Consider the following 18478-nt stretch of genomic DNA (forward strand, 5'->3'; position numbering starts at 1 on the left):
AAAATATTTAAGATAATTTTAACTGCATTGCTTATGTCAATGGTAATATTAATTTAAACAAAAAATATTACTCACCGCGTTACAAATACATAAAAGCTATACAGTGAGCATGGTATATTAATTAGGTATAACAACACGTAAATTACATAACGGGTACACATAAAATTTACATTGCACACAATAAGATATTTACCTACTAATGAGTATAACATAAATTTTAATAAGAATCAGTGAATATATATAGGTAATTAAATATATATATATATATATAAATAAAAAGTTAAAAAAAATAATGGATTATGTGTTTATACTCTTCATTATCATTGAATACTTCAATTTTTTTACTTTAACCTTACTCTTATTTTTAGTATTTGCATCGTTCAAATTAGTTATAACTATAAATTATTGTTACTAGAGCTACCACAAGAGGTTATCCAGTGTGAAAAATTTCACACAAGTGTAGAACAATTTTGTTATTGTTCAGATAAGTGCCATTAGATCTTATGCGAGACTTGATCATTATTAATCAATTTAATTTCGTCGTTACTCATCCCCCATTTTGATAAAGCACGCGTGACAAGAAATTTTTCATTGTATATTAGCTTTTACTAACCCATTATAAGTGTTTTTGTTTTTGTAGACAAACGTAAGTATGAGTATGTTGGTATCTAGATGATACAAGTATGATAATTAAATTTATTACTCACACCGATATAAAATTGGATATAAGTATTTTTTGTAAAACACAAATACAATTATAGATACTACCGTACCCATGGATGAAAATATGTTAAATTTTATATAAATATGCATGACTTGTTTAATAATTTTGAAGCATAAGTTTAACTTATTATTTGTCATAAACCTTTTATTAAGCATAGTTTAACTATTTTAAATGTCTGATTTGGCTTATTAGCCTGTTTAATGAATATTAAGACATTAAATAAGTTATTAAACTTCTTTATAAATAGACTATTAAACCATCTAAATAAGTATATCTTTTAAAAGTCATAAGATTTGTATCTAAATAAATTATTAAAAAAATAATTCAATACATTGAATATATATAATAAAATTACATATTCTTATTTATCACTTTCAAATTACATATCAAATTTAAATAAGTAAATCACTACACATACAAAAAACACAATAAAATAAACATAAATTTATAAATCATTAAATCTAGTAACATAAAGTCTTATACATTAAATCAACAAATACATTATAAATAAATAAGTTTTAAACCTAAAATTAACAAATGCAACAAATAAAAATTTAAAATATACAAATAACAATATTTTTTCATACATAATATGCAAAAGATTCCAAATAACATAGTTTTATCTTCTATAGGGTATATAGGATAGACATTTTTCAATTATAAATAAAATAATTAAGATTTTTAATTTAATATTTTATTATTTTAAATTTTAATTAATTTAATATATTATTATATTATTTTTATATAAAATTATTTAATATACTATTCTAAATTTTATGAATTTGAAATAAGTCATTTTAATATGTCTAATAATTTTTTTTCAAGCTTATGTTTGACCTATTTAATTAATTAAATTTTTTTAAAAATTTAAATTAAGCCTATTAATTAAATATGTTGAGCTGGACTATACTTTAAAAATGTTAGACCTAAGTTATTGTCAGACAGATTAACCTATTTTCATCTCAAAGAGTATCTTACCTGTTGCTGTTTATAATATAAAATGAGTATTACCAAATTAGTACCTAAAATCCTCGTCAATCAATTCTTAAAATTTATTATTATATATGCATATATATACATAATTATTTAACACAAGTAAAAAAAATATTAAAAATTATATAAAAATAATAAAATAACTTTCTTAGTAACGTATTCATAATTTTTCAGTAAGAAATTTCAATAAAGAGAAAATAAAAAATTATATTTTATTATTGAATTTCTTCCATTAAAAAAACCTTATGTCATTTTATTCACAATTTTTAATTTTTTTAATTTTATATAGACTAAATTTTTAAGTACTAAATAAATAGATAAATTTTAATTAAAGTATTTTTTATAAATAAAGTATAAATATTTAATAATATCAAAATAGATATATTAAAGTATTTTTTAATTTTAAAATATCAAAAGAAGTGATTGCTACGGTATTTATAAACTTAAAAAAATATTGTATATCCATCGTAATTAACAATTATAATTTATTTAATATATTAAATATTTTTAATATTTATGATCTATCAAACTTTATTTTCAATTATATATATTTAATATAAAATTAATGATAATAATTATATTATATATTCTTAATTTTAAAACACAATCAAAATTACCATAAAAGATATTATGCATGAAAGTTAACAGTTTAATTAAAATATATAAATATTTTTTAATTTATAAAATATTAAAAAATTAAAATTATTAATTTAAAAATTGATATAAAATATATTTTCAAGTTTAGTTGTAAGAATCATGTTATACAATGTTCTTACTGTTGTATGGCTGTTACTTGTCAACAATGCTTATTGTATAACCGTCTCTCTCGTGTCAGTAACGCTTATTATATTACTGTCACACGTTAATAGTACAGAGAGAGACACTATCTTGTAACATAAATAAAACACATAAATGTTTAAAAATTCACATAAGATTTTGTAGTTGCTCGAATATTTCCCACACTTTAGGTTCCATTGCCTCTTGCTTTTATTTTTCACTGCCATTCCCCATTGACTCGTAAAAGATTATAATACCACCGAATATTGATACTTTTTGTTAGAGAATACACCATTTCTTTCACTCTCGGTTTGTCCAATTCAAATGTATCCCAATGAATCTTCAAATATAGGATTTTATATTTCTTTTATGGCATCAAAAGAACCATTTTGTTGGGTAAAAGATATATATAAACACGAATAATAATTTAAATTTCATAAAAAAGTACTCTTTAATCCAAGAAATATATTGTATTGGATTATTTTCCTTGCATTTATGTTATGGATTGTGAGGGGGTGGGTGGACAAATTGGAATGGGGTTTGAGTTGTGAACGGGTTTTTAAAAAGGACGATGTCGGTGGAAACAGCGTAGATGTGGAGGACAGTGATACATTTAACAAATAAATACAATTATATATATTTTTGTCATATTTATACATTAAATTTATTTCTGATTATTGCATATATTATCCAATCTTATTGTTATAACATCCAAATTCTAATTAGAATTTTCTACGTCCCACATCCAAATTATAACGCACTTTTGCTATTGAAACACTTGTTTTTATTCATTGTGGTTAGATTTGTTTCTTAATGGTAACATAATACAATTAGGATATGCTTTTTGTTAATAACTCGTTTGTCACATCACTACTTAATGGAAATTTTCTAACGAAGAAAAGATATTTCAATAAAATCATAAAATATATTTTTGTACAAAAAAATTTAAATAAAATTAACATTTTTTAAAGATAAAAAAACACATTCAAATTACGATTTACTAGGCATAAAAATACTTAAAAAGTGATGGCTAACGATGAAATAGGTTAAAGTCTCGCATTAAACATATCTCTACTCAAATCTAATTTTTAAATAAATTAAATTAAGTTTTCTTTTCAAAGGTTATTCAATTAAGAGTGATACTTTAGTATAAACAGACCTACTAAAATTAGATATAATAAAATATTATTATATTAATTATTTAATATCTTGTTTTATTATTATATATTTATTGATTTATTTAAAGGTTTAAATTCATTGTTTTATATATAAATTTAGATCTATTAACTTACTTATAAATATTTGTTAGTTATTTTAAAAGTTATAAATATGATTTTAAACTAATAATCTTTAAATAATAAAATGAAGTCTTTGTCAAAGGTTATTTTTTAATTATTTTAATTAAAAATTTCAAATTTTATACCAGCATTATTATGTTTTGTATGATAATAAAAGTTATTAGAATAAATTTTATATTTGTAAACGATATTATAATAATAATTTTTTTTTGAAAATATAAAGATTAGTTTGTAAAAAGGTGTCAATAGAGATTTAATATATATTTTGACTTAAAAAATTAAATTTAATCTTAAAAATGAATAAACTAAAACTAAAAATAAGATTTAGATATAATAATATATTTTTAAAAAATTAAGTTTCAATTAAAATATAATTTCTATGACCGACTATTAAGGAAAATCTTTATTTAAATAAAAAAAATACTAGACTTGTTTTTACTTTGGAAAACATCTTTGGATTTTTACCTTGCACTCCAGGGTAGCGATGACTTTGAAGGAGACTCCACTTACGTTTACGAGGGACTAACATAACATTTATATTATTTAATTGATGTGTGAGCTTATTTATGAGACCGAATAAAAATAATATAAAATGACAGTATATATAAGGTGTGAAAAATCAGAACCAGCAACCAAAGTCCTTTCACTTTCCCTGTCTTTTAGTTTTGACTGTTTCGAAATCCCTGCGCTTCTTGAGGTGCTTCGTCAATGCTTCTTATCGCTTTTCTTCTTCAATTTCCCTTTCAATTCCTCTTCAAACTTTTCTCTGATCCCCGATTTTGCATAAGCTATCTTTTCTTCATTGTTTGTTACCTTTAATTTCGTGTTCTTCTATTGCATTTTTAATTTTTCGGAGCTCATTTTTTTTTCTTTTTGCTGATTTGATTGCTGTGTGCTAGTAATTTGAGGAGGCATCGTTGAAGTGGATTGACCCAGCACTGCACAGATTCGCTGCTGAAAAAAAGGTTTATTTTTTATCTGAATATTCATTATTGTTATGCTTACTTTCGGTAATTGCTTTATAGTGTAGTTGCTATTGTTTTTCTTTTTTCTTTTTTGTTAACTATTATGTGGTTCTCACCACATAGCTTAAACATGCTTCCCTGAGACATTCAATGGTGAATTATTGATGAGCTCCGTGCAGAACCACCTTTTTGTGGGGTTTTTGTTTGCTTGATGTAAAAAGGGTTTTGGGTGTTTAAAAAAATCCAATTTTAGTAAGTGAAGCCTTACAAAACCTGTTTTAATGTAATTCCTTGAGTGGTGGGGTGTGTTCAGTTGAAGGTTGTGCTAATTTGAGAGGCTATTGTGGTTTTTAGCGTAAGGGATTTTGGGGTAAATTTGAAAGCGTTTTGACTAACTAGAATATGCCAAAAGAGTTACAGGTTGGGATGGGTTGTGACTTTTCTAAGTACTCGGCATGCTGCTGGGGTACACAGCAAAATGGTCCAGTTCCTCAGGCTCATGTTGATGGTAAGTGTTTGACATGTACCTACTTTCTGTTTTTGCTTCCGTGAGAGTGATTGTTATTTCTGTTGTTTATGCTTCTTGTTCAGAAAATGCAGACAACATTGAGGGCTTTGACCTGCCGTGGTTTCATGAATTTACAATCGATCAGCTTAGGAGGGCTACATCTGGATTTGCAGTTGAAAATATAGTTTCTGAGCATGGAGAAAAGGCTCCAAATGTGGTCTATAAAGGTAGACTTGATAATCAGATGCGAATTGCTGTCAAACGGTTCAACAAGAATGCTTGGCCAGATGCTCAACCATTTTTGGTAAGCATGCACTGTTTTATGTGCCAACACCATGGAGATTTGTTATTTTATATGGTTGTTATAACTGTTCATTACTGGCTTTCTTGTACGTTTATGCTTTTTCAACGGTGCAATCTCTTGTTGGCTTTAATGAACTTTTGTCGGTTTTAATGGCTGAATCAATTATTATTTGTTTTGTGCACGTGTGTGCGCTATTTATTTTATTGGTTTTTCCTACTGAAGACACGCGGAGATCCTATTGGGATTGAGGGAACAGCTGAATCATTGATTAGTTTGTTTTATACACGTGTGTCTTTTTACTTTGTGCATTTGCATTTCTCTATCTGGGATAAGTAAATATAACAGTCTGACTTAAGTGTGTTTTACATGGTTGGATTGCTGTCAAACAGTTCAACAGACCAGCCAGGCCAGATGTCCAGCGATTTTTGGTAATCATGCATGTGCCAACCCCATGTAGATTTGTTATTTGAAATGTTCATTTTAAGTGTCATATACTGGCTTTCTTGTGCGTTTCTGCTTCTGCCTTTTAATAATGTTGTAATCTGGTTGGATTAACCTAGTTTTCCCTGCTCCAGTTTTTATGGCTTAATTATTTTTTTGTTCATCTCACCACACCTTGTCTCAACAAGGATGCACAGAAATCTTATTGGGATCAGCTGAATCACGTGTTAGTTTGTTTTATACATGTATGTTTGATGTTTTCACATATTGGTGTTCCCTTATCTAGGATAAATAAATATAAGAAAGTCCAAATTATGTGTTTTACATGGTTTAATTACTTTCAAACAGTTCAACAGATCAGCCTGGCCAGATATCCAGCAATTGATGAGCATGTGTGTGCCAACTCTATAGATTTGTTGATTTAAATGCTCATTATAAGTGTCCATTATAGGCTTTCTTGTACGCTTCTAAAATTTAATAACATTGCAATTATTTTTGTTGTTTTAACGGTTGAATTAATTACTATTTTACTTTGTGCACACGTGTATGCTATTTTTTTTTTCTTTTTGTTTTATTTGCAATTGTATTTTTGTTGGCTTTATTTTACCTCACTCTTGTCTGGCTGGCTGCTGAGGACAACATGCTAAGATCCTACATGTTTTGGGAGAAAAGCTGTATCAAATATTATTTTGTTTAATACACGTGTCTGTTGTTTTCACACATTTGCATTTCTTATCTAAGTTGGAACTTAAGTGTGTTTACATGGTTTAATGCCTCCAAAAGTCATTCACAGCTGATGATGTCTATATTTCTAGTTGCCATTGAATATTTTCTATTGGCATGCAAAATTTTCATATTTTATATGAAAAGTGCAAGATCTAACATTATAATTAACTTGTGCTAAAATTTTGGCATGAAATTTATATTTAGTTTCACTTGCCAAAGACAGTTGGCTCAATTAATAGTATTGAACAATGTTGCCAAAAAGGTCTTGGCTTTGATACCTGCTTGTGGTCCTTCATTGGTAAGTTTCTTTTGAAGTTTAAGCTTCAAACATCTTGGTGATGGATTTTTGGCCTTGTGGATTTTCCTTTTTCATGTAGCGCCAGTTGAAAAATTTCCACCATTTTGATATTTTTTTTCAATGCGATTGGCAATGTAGTTTCTTCTTTAACTCAAATGTGCTTTTCATTATTATCTTGTTAAAGAAGCATATTCTCCCCCCCTCTCTTACAGGAGGAGGCCAGGGCTGTTGGTCACCTGAGGAACCAAAGATTGGCAAATCTGATAGGATGTTGCTGTGAAGGTGAAGAGAGGTTACTCGTTGCTGAATATATGCCCAATGATACTTTGGCAAAGCATTTGTTCCATTGTAAGTACATATCAGTTTCCTTGCATTAGCTTTAGCATTTACTTGCTTGTATTCTAAATAAAACTCTTAACCAAGCAGTGACTAAAAACATTCTGGTGTTATTAGGAAAATCCCTTTTTCAGATGACTTTTTTTTTAAAAATTTGCTAGGCAGTTTATTATGAATGAAATTCATTGCCATCACTCTCTTTTATTTATGCAATTTTACATGGTGAACTGTAGCTATGATTTTTTGTTGCCACTACTTGTTTTCATTCTTGTAAATATGGTGTGGTGACTTATCTTTTAACACTTTTTTACACAATTATTTAGGGGAAACTCAGCCCATGAAATGGGCAATGCGAATGAGAGTTGCTTTGCACCTTGCTGAAGCTCTAGAGTACTGTACCATCAAAGGACGTGCACTATATCATGATCTAAATGCTTACAGAGTTCTTTATGATGATGTAAGTTCATTTCCTTTATCTGTGATGATGTGATCATTATTACTCAAGGTTAAGGTATTGTTGGATGGTGCTCAAAAGTCAAAAGATGCAGATATGTGAATTGTCTTTTATGTTTGTGAAGTGGTATCCAGCTCACAATATAATTGGTGTAACCCTGGAAAGCTTGATTACAATTGATAAACAACATTGTATACAATTGAATTGCATAAAGCTTAATTAATATATTTAATATTGATAACTCACTTCCCTTAAGAAGTGAACAAGTTGATAGTTAAAATTATTAATTTGCAAATAATTGGAAAGGAGGCCGACGAACACTGGAGAGTAAATTATATAGATATATTATTTGTGTAGAATTGGAAATGATGTTGGAAGTTTATGAGAATGAAGATATGGGGTTGCCCATTTTTCAGTATTTCATTGCCTTTAGAGCGGGAAAACTAGGGTGGAGAGTAAGGGACTTTACTTGATTAAGACTTAAGAGGTGATGAAAGAGCAATGCTAGTGGATGCAACTGCCATGAATTTCTGTGTTTTTAGCTTGAATAATAAGTATTGACTATTCACTATCCTTGTTTTTTTTTCAGGACTACAATCCTAGACTTTCTTGCTTCGGTCTGATGAAAAATAGTCGAGATGGGAAAAGTTATAGTACGAATTTGGCATTTACTCCACCTGAGTATCTGAGGACAGGTACTCCCTCAAAACAAGATATATCATTCATCACAAAATTATTTTACTCAATCTTCTATGTCTGTTCTTGGTGATCAAACTTTAGTAGTATGCTTATTATGAGTTTTCAGAAATAATAATTGACTTCTCTCATAACAGTTATTCTTTTCCTCTATTTTCATGTAGTTTTTGCCAACTTAAAGGGTATTGAGCTATGAAATTGAGAAAAATAGACTGTAGTATATTGGTAGAAAAGTTTATGGATATTAGGGTATGGCTTTCTTGTTAGCCTGTTTAACCAGCTATTCTTGCTTGCTTATGGCTTAAAGTTTCCTGTGGAAAATTCCTAGAGATGCAAAGTAAGCTTCAGTTTTCATTGCTTTCACCTTTATTTGGCTGCTCTACTTGGCTCAAAACCCTTGTTTATAGATTTGAAGGGTTCTTTTTCAATAGCTTGTGGTTAACTTTTGCAAACGAAAATTGTATAGGTTAGAATGATTAGAATCCTGCATGTGAATAGTAGTTTCTCTTTGGGAGCTTAAGTCATTAATACCTATTGTGATGATGATGATATTATTATTATCTCTAGGAGCTAAGATGTTTTCACATGGTGCCTCCAGCAATTTTACTCCTGGAGTATTGTTGTTTTTGTTAATTTTTTCTTAATCTCTGTTAAGAAGAACTCACTAGTTCGTGAAACTAAATTCATGGACCGGCTCTCGTGCAAAATTTGTTCTCAGATCACTTTTATGTTTTCTTGTTTCTTTGTAAGCTTATAATCCAATGGTTGACTTATTTCTGTGGATATTCTTCTTCATATCAATGTTGATGATATTTGAACATGTTTGAGTGGAACTAATGGTGTCATTCATGGCCATAATTTTCCTTATTATCTTAAACAGGTTGATATAATCTGTTATGCTATTTGAAACTTAATGTGATTGAAGTGGATAATATAATTCCTATCCCCTCCCCCAAATAAAAAAAATTAGTTGATTAAATTATTATATTCGTTTTATATTGTATCTTGTGTCATAATCATAAATATATGATGGCAATGTGTCTGTCCTCCTTTTCCCTGGACATGCAGGCAGAGTTACTCCAGAGAGTGTAACTTATAGCTTTGGTACCCTCTTGCTTGACCTTCTCAGTGGAAAACATATTCCTCCAAGCCATGTAAGTTTCTTTACATGATAAAAAGTTGTGCAAACCAAGCTTTGTGTGTCTGATAATGATATCTATCTTCTGGCTGTAATTGAGTTCTTTCTTTTGATCAATTTCTTCTTCCCCTTCATCTAGCTAAATTAAGTAGGTACCCTGTTGAAACTTTTAATATGTCTCCTTTTTTCTGGACAAACATGAGGCTTTTGTGATTGAATATAGTGATTTTTGTTTGCTTGAGGACTGAGCATTCTGCATTAGTTTTGATTTTATTGTAATCTAACATGTAATGCGCGCTTAATTGAATTTATTTTGAGGAAAGACTTGCTTATTTTTGTCAGTCTTTTTGAGAGAGCTTTTGAGAAAAAAATTATTCCCCCAAATATCACTTCCAAAACATGCACTCCATAATTTCTGCAGGCCCTTGACCTGATTAGAGACAAGAACCTTCAGACGCTATCAGACTCTTGTTTAGAAGGACAATTTTCAAATGATGAGGGAACTGAGTTAGTGCGCCTAGCCTCACGATGTTTGCAATCCGAACCCCGAGAGCGTCCTAATCCGAAGTCACTGGTCACTGCTCTAATACCTCTACAGAAGGATTCTGAGGTTAGCTGGTTTGAAAGTGGTTCAGCATAATTTATTGTATGAGACACAAGGATAGCTGGACTTAATACTTTAAAAAAGAAGATAAACTATTGAAGAATGCTTGAAGACTCGTTTTTCTATGACTCTAGAGCTGTACATAATTTAGTTTTTACCAATGTTTCTTACTTTTTCTGTTCAATGTCATTATTTATAAGTTTATATTTGCAAGGCATGTCCATCATAGTTATGGAATTGCAATGTCATTATAAACATTGGATTGCTGACCTAATTTCTGAATTTTGAATTGCAATAGTTCTGAATCATTAGATTCAGAAACCCAATAGTGGGTATAACTCGACCTTATAATTTCCAATGACATCCTGATAAACTATAAGGGTTAACTTTAATAGTAGCAATTGAGTAATCATCAGCGTTATTCTATGGCCATTTAGACCTATGCTGCTGTAGGAAGCATAAGATAATAACTATTGCTCTTTTTATTCCATAGGTAAGTGAACTATAACTTCCAGGTCATTTTTTATGCCATTCCAAACAGAGTGCATAAAGTGAGTGACAGTGTAAAACTCTTGTTTTAGAAGAATGAAAATATAGTAGTGGAATAATCAAATAGTATGCAATCATGAATGAAGAATGGGCACAAATTGCTGATGTGGCAATCAAATAGAATGAAGTTGATAAAATGTGTCTGAACTTGGAAGTAACATAACTCAAATATGGATGTGGAACGGAATGGAATATGATCATGGATTGCTAACGTGGCTATGAAATAGAGTGGAGTTGCTAACATGTCATCTCGGCATTTCATGCTTCAGAATTTTTATATTATAAATAGATAGAGGGAGAGCAAGAAAACTATAAAAGAAAAAGTAAAAAATCTTAGTCATGTGATGTGTATTGGTGATACTAAATTGTGCTATTTCATCCATGTATTATGATTCGTTACATGATTTGAGTCATTGGCTAGGTGAATTGTATTGAATTGTGCTTTGACCATATTTTTGTAAGCCGAAATTGATTATGGATGTTTTTTAATTGTTAGGTTCCTTCTCATGTGCTGATGGGTATACCAGATGGTACTGCAGCTTTTCCCCTTTCTCCGCTTGGGGAGGCTTGTCTACGAATGGATCTGACTTCCATACATGAAGTGTTGGAAAAAATCGGGTATAAAGATGATGAGGGTGCAGCAACTGAGGTTGTTTCCATTATCTAAATTGTAGATCCTGTAATAAACTATTTAAAGTTATTGGAGCTTATTCATTTTCATTCATTCACCCCCCTGCCTCCCCTCCCACCTATATTTTGATTGTGGAGTAAACAAAAGGTTATGTTTCATATTTGGTGTTAAGAATTTATTAGATCTTTTGTTTGATCCTTTACTTTTAGTGGGTATGGGAAAGTAATATTCTATGCATATACTTAGTATGCCAATCATACAACAAAGTTAGGGCTATATTGTTGTAGTACAAAGGTTTTCACCTTATATAATAAAGATGACACTTGCATTAGGGTTAGGGTGGGGGTGGGAAGTACTTCTCTTTTGCTCCTTGTCCCTATATTGACCTTCTCCCCATTTCCAATTCCCATCTTAGGATTTCTTTAAAATTTATGTTTGAACCTAACTCAACTCTAAAATTTAGCTTGTACGGTGAAGATTGCTTTAACCTTTATAAACTCTACTTAAGTTATATTGTGGTCTATGTAAGATCTAAACACACCTTTTTACCCATAGGATTAAACATTTGAAACACATAGGTCATATAGGACTTGCTGTTTTATATATATATTGGCACTGGAAAAACTGTAAGATTAGGTAGGTTGTACTGAAAAATAGCAAGACCAAGTAGATTACATGGAAAAATTCACGGAGTTAAGTTAATTGCATTTTTTTTTTCAGTTAAAAGTGACCCAATATTAGACATGATTAATTTTAATATTATCTTGATTTTAAGTTTGACTCAACTTAACTTCAAAAGCTAACTCATAAGTAGAGTTGGCAAATTGGGCTTGCCTATTGCGGGTAACAGGTTTTAGTGGATTAGATAAAAAAAGGTTTGGATCCAATTTGTATCGTAAAATGGTGCTTAAACCTAACAAAGTTCAATTTCTTTGGGACTTTTTTTGGGCTTAGTATGTGTTGGGCTTAATTGAATTGGGTTAGAAAAAATTGAATTTAAAATTTTAAGCTTTACATTTTATTGGGCAGATTCTGCTTGGCTTGGTTGGGCAAGTCAATTTTATCAGCTCTGTTCATGAGATCAGGACTACCTCAATCCTAAATAGTAACTCATAAGATGATGAATACTTCAATTTCTCTAGTTTCTGCGAGGGCTTTCCAGTAGATCCTCATGGGGACTCCAGAGATAAAATTACAATTTGGTAGTGTGGTTATAGTTTTGTGGGTTCTTTTCTTTACCATTTGACTTACGATTAAAGTGAAATTATTAATTTTTTAAAAAAATCAGTGGGAGCAAAGGAGTAAAAGTGTACTTAATCAATATTTTAAGTTTATTTAAAAGAAAATTAATATAATGTACACTCATGTTATTAAGGTTGATTTAGTAGGCTTTTTTCTTGGGTATGGGGATCTCTTGGGATGGAGAGTATGATCCATGTTACCATACCCTAATCTGCCTCAGAAATAGCCTAGCCCCATGGGGAAAAAATCCCCAACCTTGGGACCTCAAATAGAGCAGTTCCCCATAGGAATCCTTGAATTCAGGAAGAACTGTCATCCCTATTTTGTTATTTTGCAACTTTAATGTTCTGGTTGCACATCTTGTTACAACGTGAATGTTTGTCTTGTCTTGAATCTTGGATATCTTTTCACATTTCATTATTATTGACATGCTTTTCTATGTAGTTTAACTGATTGGTCTGTCCACTGATTTCTTTATTTTATTTTTTCAAGCAGCTTTCATTCCAAATGTGGACGAACCAGATGCAGGAAACATTGAACTCGAAGAAAAAAGGGGATGCCGCTTTCCGGCACAAGGACTTCAAAACTGCAATCGATAGCTATACAGTGGTCAGTAATTTTCTTGGCTTTTGGTTCTGTTGAAGATTTTGTAACATCACTTGCTGTCTTCTTCTGGCTTGGTGGATGTGATAACAGGACTTAAATTTATCTGAGATGTTAAATTCATTATATAAAATGTAATTTCCTTTTTGAGCATGGAAAGAAAGGGATACAATTCAAATATTAGAAAGTTAACAAAAACTATATAACCTAGCAGACTAGATAGATGTGTAAAATAAAGATATAAAGGGAATACTTTTGAAATACATTTTCATTGTATGAGGGTGCTGTTGATTAATAGGTTATATTCAAAATATATCATAGATATTGGAGCAATTATGATAAGCAGCTGATGGTTTCAATGTGCAATGCAGTTCATTGATGTTGGAACCATGGTTTCTCCAACAGTTTATGCACGTCGTAGTCTATCTTATCTCATGAGCAATATGCCAGATGAAGCACTTAATGATGCAATGCAAGCACAAATAATATCCCCGGTTTGGTACATTGCATTTTATTTACAAGCCGTTGCTCTCTTAGCACTGGGCAAGGAGAATGAGGCCCAAGTGGCTCTGAAAGAGGGTTCTTCACTTGAAACTAAAAAGAACCCAAATTAGTTGAGTTCATTGGCGCCACATCTCACTTTCTGGTTCCGGAAGATAACTTACATAGAACAAGTGCTGGTTTCTCAGTGTTTGGGAAAACTGACATGGGGCTCCAGTTCCTTATCCGGGCAAATTGTATTGCATGGAATAGAGTGGTTTATTATACTTGTGCATGGCTGGTTCATTGGTTGCCTAGAAGCATTCTTTTGCACAGACTAGAGTCACCACAAAATTATACAGTATCTATTTGCATCAGAGTTCTCTTTTTGTTGTTTAGTCAGTGATGTTAGTATAAAGATGATGGGAAGAATTTAAGAAACTTTTGGAAGAGTTGTGTTTGTAAAGGTTCACTTGTCAGTTTATGTCAGTGTTTGTTGGGCAAACAACAAATGCTGTTGTGCTTGTAATTTAATGTACAGAGCAATTGGTTATGGCTACGTGTCGACATGAAATAGGCTGTTTTTGTATGTTATATTGATATTGATTTTGCATCTAATAAATTCTTTTAATCTTTTCTTGCCATAATCTCTCGATTGTCTTGTTTCAAGCGATCACGTGTGACTTGCTGATTTATCCTGTTAATAACATTTGCGAGAAATTCCTTACGAGGCAATGCTTAATAGTATGAATTGATTTTGTATGAAATATTTATCAAGTATAACAATTGTATATTTTTTATATTTTATGTTGTCATTATATTCACGCAGAGCTTAACCTTGCCACCTATAATCTAATTATTTATTTGTCTACTTCCAATAAGATGATCCTTTGACAATATGGATTTAAATTTAATCATATTGGTATTAGTAATAAGCTATATCTAAAATAGGTAATCTCTATCCTTCGGTATGTGAACTGTGCTTGAGGATATCAGAATTCAAAATGTGATTTGGCTACTACTTTTTATGAGATGTGCATCATATTGTGTCCTTTTTGGTTCCCAACATTTGTTGAGCGATGTGGTTTCAAGAACATAATTTGATAAAACACAGCAGCTACCTAACATGGTTTCATCAAAACCTATAATGTAAGAAGGAAAGGACTTTGGGTGAACGTTTCAAATTATTTAATTAGTGGTGAAAAATGTTCAGAAATCCATTGTCGTCCAGCGGTTAGGATGTCTGGCTTTCACCCAGGAGACCCGGGTTCGATTCCCGGCAATGGAAATGTATTTTTTTAAGCGAATGTCATTATCAGAATGAAAGGACTTTGAACAAAAGTAAAAATATTAACCTTTTTTAGAGGGCCCAACCGGATTCGAACCGGTGACCTCTTGATCTGCAGTCAAATGCTCTACCACTGAGCTATGGACCCTTGATGCCACATTTAATTTATATATAATTTTGTGTAACCAAAAACGTTGACCAATGATTGGATTTCTTGTCAATATCGACTTACATGACATTGAAAATTTTAGCTTGCACTTACGCTAGTTTTGTCTAAATAAGAATTATTTTCGGGATTTAAAATGGCTCACTTTTTAATATCATGAAATTAAGAAACCTTGACGATTTATTTTAAAAATACATGTGATTTTCCCTAATATATAATTGACCATATCAATAATTGGCATTGATAAAAGGAAGCTAATTAACATGAGATGAAGATAGTAAAAAGAAGCCATGGGGGAACGTTGTATTAACAATAACAAACAAAACACAAAACAAATCCAACAAGAAAGAGAAAAGCAAAATAAAAATATTAACCCCATAGTCCCATGATGAGATCCCTCAAATCAAATGCACTAGCAAGCAAGCCAACCCATATATATAAATATACATTTAACACACCCTTCCCTTCCCCATGCCACCATAACATAAACAAAGTTTTGATTTGAGCTTTTCATTACATCACCCTTAAGAAAATCCTTCACCCCATTCATCAATTCTCATGCAACTAGACCTTCCTCTTCTTCATCAACCTCTCCTTCTTCCTCTTCCACTGCCACTGCATCTTGATACTGTTGATACTCAGCCACCAAATCATTCATATTACTCTCAGCCTCAGTGAACTCCATCTCATCCATGCCCTCAGCAGTGTACCAGTGCAAGAAAGCCTTTCTCTTGAACATAACAGTGAACTGCTCCGAAACACGCCTAAACATCTCTTGAATGGACGTAGAATTTCCCATGAAAGTTGATGACATGGACAACCCAATTGGTGGAATGTCGCAAACACTTGACTTCACATTGTTTGGTATCCACTCTACAAAATAAGATGAGTTCTTGTTTTGCACGTTTATCATTTGTTGATCCACTTCTTTTGTGCTCATTTTCCCACGAAACATTGCTGAGGCTGTTAGATACCTCCCATGTCTAGGATCTGCAGCACACATCATGTTTCTAGCGTCCCACATTTGTTGTGTGAGTTCGGGAATGGTGAGAGAACGGTACTGTTGAGAACCCCTTGATGTTAAGGGTGCAAAACCAACCATGAAGAAGTGTAAGCGTGGGAAAGGAATGAGGTTCACTGCTAGTTTTCTGAGATCTGAGTTGAGTTGGCCTGGGAACCTTAGGCAACATGTTACTCCACTCATTGTTGTTGAGATCAAGTGATTCAGATCACCAACTGCATATATGCCAACAACAAATTAATTTTAACTATGATTTTTTAACCTGTTTTGATTCATAAACACCTAAATATCATTAATATTCAACATATATGATTTATCTCTTCTTATCATATTATAAAATCTATTATTTATCATTTTTTTTCTTTTATTCTTAATTATATCTCTACATTTTGGCACCTCAAACCAAACATGTTTTTTTCATGTATTAATTTTTACATTCTGATTCTGATGTGTCTCTCTCTTACCATTTTAAAATAGTTTATTGTTTTTCTTCTCTCTCGTATGAATATGACTTGTAATAGGGTGTAATGAAAAAGGAATAATATTATTTTCACCAAAAAAAATATTATTTTTTAAGCCTCAATCACATTATTCATCTTGTCTTACACCTTCCTCTCTTGTTTTTATTAATTTTTGCAACTAATCCACATTAAACTCAATATATTTGCCGATCAAAATAGAGATGACAAACTAGAGTCCACTGGCTCCAACATCAGACATGTTCTGGCATTTTCATTGGTTATAATAAGATGTCAGATTCATGAACAAAATAAATCATCATTAAGAGTTGTGATTTAAGACTTATTGGGTTGGTTGACAACACTTACAACTTGGATTTGTGAGCTTGAGTGTTCGGAAGCAGATATCATAGAGTGCCTCATTATCAAGGACCATGCATTCATCCGCATTCTCAACAAGTTGATGAACAGAGAGGGTGGCATTGTAGGGTTCAACCACTGTGTCAGAGACCTTAGGGGATGGGAACACTGAGAAAGTCAACATCATCCTATCTGGATACTCTTCTCTGATCTTTGAGATAAGCAAAGTACCCATTCCAGACCCAGTTCCACCTCCCAGTGAATGACAAATTTGGAACCCTGTCATCATCATCATCAAACAATTTGCATATACATACATGAATGAAACCCTAAACAAATCCACAGCTTAGCAGTAAACTGAAAAATATACACATGATTTCATAACCGTGACATCCTCCTTGTGCATAACATAACATGTCTCAATGCATGGGCATTAAGACGTGTTTTTAAATCTAAATCATAGGTAACTTCCACGAGACAATCTAATATTGTTTGAATCAGGAATTTCTGCAGCATGTTACGACCAGCTAGCTCTCTTAGCAGAGATTTTTTTCTCTTTTTCATACCTTAAATCTTTTATTTAGTTTAAGAAAATGTTTTGTTTTCAAAAATTTGGATTTTAGAAAAAGTAAAAACCTGAAAATAAAGTAATTATTCTTGAAAACAAGAACAAAAAATGGTCATCTTAAAAGTATAAAAACTCAAAAGAGATACTAAAAAGGCTGTTTAGTCTCAGAAATTATTTTTTATTTTCATTATAATTATAAAACTTTCATTTTATTTTCATTCTATTTTTTTTCTTCAAATATTTATAAGGAAACAGAAAAAATAAATTAAAAAGAAGACATTTTCACTGTTTCTAATACAAACAATAATACACACAAAAATCAAAATGAAAAGAAGGTAATAATTTTGTAATTAAAAGTAAAAACAGGAAATTTTTCAGTTGAATTAACTAAATGAAGTGAACTAACCCTGCAAGCAATCACAGTTTTCAGCTTCTTTACGAACAACATCAAGAACAGAATCAATAAGCTCTGCTCCTTCAGTGTAATGGCCTTTAGCCCAGTTGTTTCCAGCTCCATTTTGGCCAAAGACAAAGTTATCAGGCCTGAAAATTTTGCCAAAAGGACCAGAACGCAAGCTGTCCATGGTCCCTGGTTCAAGGTCCATAAGCACAGCTCTAGGAACATACCTTCCACCACTTGCTTCATTGTAGTAAACATTAACCCTCTCAAGTTGAAGATTGGAGTTCCCTACATAGTTTCCAGTGGCATCAATCCCATGTTCATCACACATCACCTCCCAAAACTTGCCTCCAATTTGGTTCCCACATTGACCAGCTTGAACGTGAAGGATTTCTCTCATTTTGAACAAAGTGAGTTGGATCAAGTACAAGTTGAGAAGGGAAAAGATGG

General features: G+C 31.3%; 2 protein-coding genes and 2 non-coding genes across 5 annotated transcripts; 2 read left to right on the plus strand and 2 right to left on the minus strand.

The window, feature by feature from the left end:
• Window positions 1–4404: 4404 nt before the first annotated feature.
• On the plus strand, window positions 4405–14409 carry LOC113853648 (serine/threonine-protein kinase BSK7-like). Of its 2 annotated transcripts, none has more exons than XM_027484139.1 (12): window positions 4405–4489; window positions 4692–4757; window positions 5178–5265; window positions 5349–5569; window positions 7247–7382; window positions 7694–7827; window positions 8414–8519; window positions 9589–9674; window positions 10080–10268; window positions 11308–11460; window positions 13180–13293; window positions 13659–14409. In XM_027484139.1, the coding sequence occupies exons 3-12, from the start codon at window positions 5184–5186 to the stop codon at window positions 13899–13901; spliced, it is 1464 nt and encodes a 487-aa protein (XP_027339940.1). In that variant the 5' UTR covers window positions 4405–4489; window positions 4692–4757; window positions 5178–5183; the 3' UTR covers window positions 13902–14409. The 2 variants fall into 2 exon arrangements, with proteins under 2 accessions (XP_027339940.1, XP_027339941.1); XM_027484140.1 differs by having other exon boundaries at window positions 4423–4489; window positions 5170–5265; window positions 13659–14408.
• Window positions 14410–14983: 574 nt separating this feature from the next.
• On the plus strand, window positions 14984–15055 carry TRNAE-UUC. The gene has a single exon. It is a non-coding gene; the product is annotated as a tRNA-Glu (tRNA).
• A 76-nt stretch (window positions 15056–15131) lies between these two features.
• TRNAC-GCA lies at window positions 15132–15203 on the minus strand. Its single transcript has one exon. It is a non-coding gene; the product is annotated as a tRNA-Cys (tRNA).
• Window positions 15204–15554: 351 nt separating this feature from the next.
• Window positions 15555–18466, minus strand: LOC113853649 (tubulin beta-1 chain). The gene is made up of 3 exons (XM_027484141.1): window positions 18035–18466; window positions 17070–17339; window positions 15555–16457 (listed from the first exon to the last, which is right to left on the minus strand). The coding sequence occupies exons 1-3, from the start codon at window positions 18426–18428 to the stop codon at window positions 15778–15780; spliced, it is 1344 nt and encodes a 447-aa protein (XP_027339942.1). The 5' UTR covers window positions 18429–18466; the 3' UTR covers window positions 15555–15777.
• Between the last annotated feature and the right edge of the window lie 12 nt (window positions 18467–18478).

Source organism: Abrus precatorius, unplaced genomic scaffold, assembly GCF_003935025.1.
Source record: "Abrus precatorius isolate BTA unplaced genomic scaffold, Abrus_2018 Scaffold11, whole genome shotgun sequence".
In the NCBI taxonomy this organism is placed as follows: domain Eukaryota; kingdom Viridiplantae; phylum Streptophyta; class Magnoliopsida; order Fabales; family Fabaceae; genus Abrus; species Abrus precatorius.